The sequence below is a fragment of the Etheostoma spectabile genome, unplaced genomic scaffold (genome assembly GCF_008692095.1).
Source record: "Etheostoma spectabile isolate EspeVRDwgs_2016 unplaced genomic scaffold, UIUC_Espe_1.0 scaffold352, whole genome shotgun sequence".
Classification (NCBI taxonomy): domain Eukaryota; kingdom Metazoa; phylum Chordata; class Actinopteri; order Perciformes; family Percidae; genus Etheostoma; species Etheostoma spectabile.
In genome coordinates, this window is record NW_022605591.1 from 930629 (window position 1) to 935097 (window position 4469).

At 36.6% G+C, this 4469-nt stretch overlaps 1 protein-coding gene across 2 annotated transcripts in view; it reads right to left on the bottom strand.

Moving 5' to 3' along the window:
- Nucleotides 1-2639, bottom strand: part of tp53 (tumor protein p53) — a 14699-nt gene extending 12060 nt beyond the window's left edge. Inside the window, exons 1-3 of one of the 2 annotated variants that reach the window (XM_032511330.1) lie at nucleotides 2554-2639; nucleotides 1144-1247; nucleotides 972-1053 (exon numbers count right to left, since the gene is read on the bottom strand). In XM_032511330.1, the coding sequence (XP_032367221.1) occupies nucleotides 972-1053; nucleotides 1144-1223 (162 nt within the window). In that variant the 5' untranslated portion in view covers nucleotides 1224-1247; nucleotides 2554-2639. Of the gene's footprint in view, nucleotides 1-971; nucleotides 1054-1143; nucleotides 1278-2553 lie in introns of both variants that reach the window. The other variant, XM_032511329.1, reaches the window with a different exon arrangement.
- Nucleotides 2640-4469: the final 1830 nt, after the last annotated feature.

Here is a 4469-nt window from a genome sequence, read left to right on the forward strand (position 1 = left end):
TTTTTTTTTTTTTTTTTTTTAATGGTGCTAGTTTCATTTGTATTTTTTAGTTTTAGTGTTAGGTTTAGTCTTTTTTGTAATGGGTAGGCATCAAGGTTATTATAGTTTTGAAAAGGAGACAGACATCAACAGGTGTTTTGAACTTTGGTTCGAGTGAAGTGGTGAACTTTTTGAAGTCAATCGACACAGTTGTGTAGACAGCCAAGTATTAATCCACATATTAACCCACGTTCCCTCCCGCTTTTGGTGGTCCTACGTATTTACTAACCAGCTATCAAGTCGCCAGTGAAAGCAGCCTGTACTGTACCCTGTCCTGCGGTTGTCATCGTCATGCTGCTGGCCCTACGTAGCCATACATCCATGCTCTCCGGGGTTAGCTTCTGTTTCAGGGAGGGGGGCTTGGCGTTCTCCTATACCTTGCTAGGGTAAGCTAGGTTTGCCTCTTTTTGCGCACTTCTCAAATGTAGTTTCAAATTTGTGGGATTTTTGTCTTTAATAAACTGTCCACAAATTTTACCACCTTCCACTGCAAGGCACTTATTTTTATCTAATACAGTCATAATCAAATAGGACTCTGCCGCTTTCTTCCTACTTTTGGTATTGCCATGATGCCAGGCGAGGGGCACAAACGATGTTGTGTTCAATTTGACATGGAATGTTGGAATTTCTGGGTTCCCTGTTGGAAACTATATGTACTAGACTAGACTAATAGACTGTATAAAACAGAAATATGGTCGGAAATGTCAACTCTGAAAGCTATAACGTTATTTGCTCTATGGACAAATACAAAAACTAAGAACATTTACCCTTATTTAATTTTAGTTAGTTTTGCAAACAGACATTACAGTTTTAGTTACTTATTGTTTTTTGTAATGCCTTGTTCTTAATTGAGTTAACGACAATGTTTTTCCCACCTAGTTTTCGGTATTTTGTTCGTTTCCGTTAATTATAACCTCGGTAGGCGTGCTTACCAGCATTTCCATATTACCATCTGGTCTCCATCCTTCAGTCTCATTGTTGGCTGTGGGAATTGTGGAGATGGAGGGAGTTAGCCTGCAAAAACAAAGACAAAAAGGTAAGCTTGTTTTTCTGACCTAAACTGGCATTTTTTTTAAGGCCATTGAATATAAAAACATAACTTACACAGTATCCCACAGCTCTTTGAAGGAGTCCTGGCTCAGTGGCAGGTTCTGGCGCAGATTGTCAAACCCGTGCTCCTCCATCACTTGTGTCCCCTCCTTCCGCGGCTGAGAAAACAATAGGAAGAGCACAGAGTGCTGTGTGGGGATCAACAGGAAGTAAGTGTTAGTATAATGCTAAAATACAACAAATTGTTGTTACATTTTTTTTTCAAACTGAACACAAAGCACACCATGATATAAAAATAATGATTGTTGAATTTTTAAGTGTGTGTGTGTGGGGGGAAATCGTCACAGATTGGACTCAAACCCTGGACCAACTGCGTCGAGGCATAAACACACGTACATGTGTCTTGTCTGTGTGCGCCTGCTCTACCAACTGAGCTCTTAACTAACTCAAAGGATCCCTGTGTGTCTTTCACGATGGTAATGTGATGTAGTCAACGATGGCTTAATTGCACAAGTTGATAATTGATTATAAAACCGAATTATTGTACACCACTTTAGTCCAGCATCCAAATATGTGTTTACGATTACATATAAACCGAGAAAATCAGTAAATCCCCACATTTTAAGATGAAACAAAGACATGTTTGGACTTTTTGATTGATAAATGACAATAAGTAACTGTTTGGTTTATTAAACAGTTATTTATTGCCATTTATCAATTATCGAACGGTTTTTCGAGTAGCTAACTATTCTGTCGGTCGACTAATGGTTTAACGCTAATCATAACTTAACTTGTAAGAAACACAACACACTCACAGTAAGCATAGCAAAAGTGTAAAAGTAGGAGTAAATGGTGTAACGTTATAAGTGTTTCAAATTAATGAATGATAAAATGATAAACCCTGGTTGATGCAACACAGGAAATACAAGTTCACGAAGTTTAAAATTAGTCCCGTTAATGTCGGGCCTTCTGCTCTGTGAGCCTGCTAACTAGCATTAGCTAGCCTGTGTAACTCCATTATAATAAAACACCGTTTGCCTTTACTATCAGTGCCCCCCAAAAACAAACAGCACGAGAAACCATCCAACCTGCTAACGTTAGCTAGCTAATAGCTAACGTTGCAGTCCATTGAATTTCAAGCATGAGGCCCACAGACTGAATAAAGCTACGTTAGCTTTATTCGACTACTAAGTCGGCATAACGCTACTTGAAATAACTGAACAATAACAAATGAAGTAAACGCCTAAATGTGCTGACAAGCGAAAACGATTGACTGTAAAACAGAATTGTTTGTAATTAAAGCGCAATGCTAATTTTTTGTTAGCTAGCGAGTTTAGCGTTACGTTAGCACTACGTTTTGGAATTCAACCGACAAGCTAAAGCGCCATAAAACTTTCTTTATCGGACAAATAAGTGGTTTTCCGGGGCTTGGTGTAAAGAATGACACTTGATGACTATACCTACCTTGTGTTTGCTGCTGCTGGGCGAGAGTAATCAGTCTGGTACGTATGTAGGGGGCCAGCAAACACACAAAAAGTCAAAATATTTTGAACAGAGCACGTTGTCGGGGAATCCCACAAAAAACCAGGGGGAGGGGCAGATTTTTAAGTGCACTCAGCGTCCAATCACAGAGCGTTCTGCAACATACTACTGCTGCATTCAATGTTGTCGGAAATATTGTAACTGAAGAACAACTGTTGTTATAACAAACCAGTTACATTGGTAGTGGCTGTATATTTGTATAATTATTAGGATTGTTAATTGGTAATATTGGTATTGGTATTTATATTATTTTATTACAAGTACTTACTTTCAATATTTATGGTCTCAGGTTAATATAATTTAAATTATGCTACCGACTCTTGCTTCTTTGCTCTAATTACACATTCAACTTAATTATTAACGTCACTTACACCGCAATATTGTTTCTCTTATCATGGCAACCGCACTTTAAAATTCCTTTTGTTTGACGGCATTTTACTTACTCAGTCTACCATATTTTCATTGTCTATTTCTTGCCTGTATTTCTTGCCTTGTATTTCTTGCCTTGTATTTCTTTCGTGCTTACTTGTTTGTGTGTTATTGTTTTGTTTTTTGTTTTTTGTTTTTTTGTTTTTTGCTGTTGCTGCTATGCTGCTACTGTAACGACAGAATTTCCCCGTCGTGGGATAAATAAAGTATAATCTAATCTAATCTAACGTCTCGGATGGATTGAGAAAAAAATATTGTTGATAAGCTTTTAAATTACTTAAGTGATTTTTTTCTCTAAAATAAACTTACATATTAAGCATATAACATAATTACAAGGTTCTCCTGAGCAATGAAGGTACCAGCATAATGACAGCATGACGTATGGCAATTAAAGTAGCCTTTACAACAAATAAATTAAAAACAAATTATAAAGAACCCTTTACTGTACCCACCAAACTTATTGTAAGTATGCCTAATTTGTTCACAATTAAAGCAGTTTTCTATTATATAATAATAACCCAAACTGTTGCTTCATTTACATCATTGCTGAATGAGCTATTATGTGCCAAGAGAACTGTTTTCTGTTGAGAAAATGCATTCATCTCATAATTACGAGTTTTTTTTCTCAATATCAAGAGATAGGAACTCCTAATTACGAGATTGGTGAAACTTATAATTACGAAATCTACTCTCAAAATTACGAGATAGGATCTCATATTTACGAGATTGTTTCTCAAAATTCTGAGTTATTTTCTCAATATTACGAAATAAGGTTACTACAATTTTTTCCTATGGTGAACCGTAATTATGTATATAAAAAATAAAAAATGCATAAAATTGACACAGTATTTCAACATATTCAGCCGTTAGTGACAAGGATTTTTTGTAGGCTACTTTGAACTGGCAAACATACACTGAACATACTTTCACACGCATTCGACATTTCAAATAAAAACACACATGAATACTGTACTGCAAACGTAGGCTATAGTTTGCCTTCAGAAAAAAAGAAAAAAAGAAAGAGTTCCTTAAATCTATGTGCCCAGTGGGTTTCTGACCAGTATATTTTATTGTGGTCCAATTAGAAGTTATGTTTTTTATTTAAATGGAACGAGTCCTGTGTACAATCAGAATCCTTAGCATAAAGTAGCCTAAATGCACTGTAATTATTTGTAGTTCCTGTGAAGCTGTCTTAAGGGGAGGCTCTCCCCCTGCTTATTTCTCTCTCCAGGGAAGTTCAGAGGTTAACTTTAAAGCAGTGTCCCTTACTCACAAAATTTCAAGGATGGTTTCCTTTAGTGGGGTTTTGAACAGTCCTACCATACTGACTGGGTTTCAAAACTAAAGTTTAAATCTGTTGACTTCACACTTTTGACACTGATTTCATAATCTGCTCTTACGATGGGGGG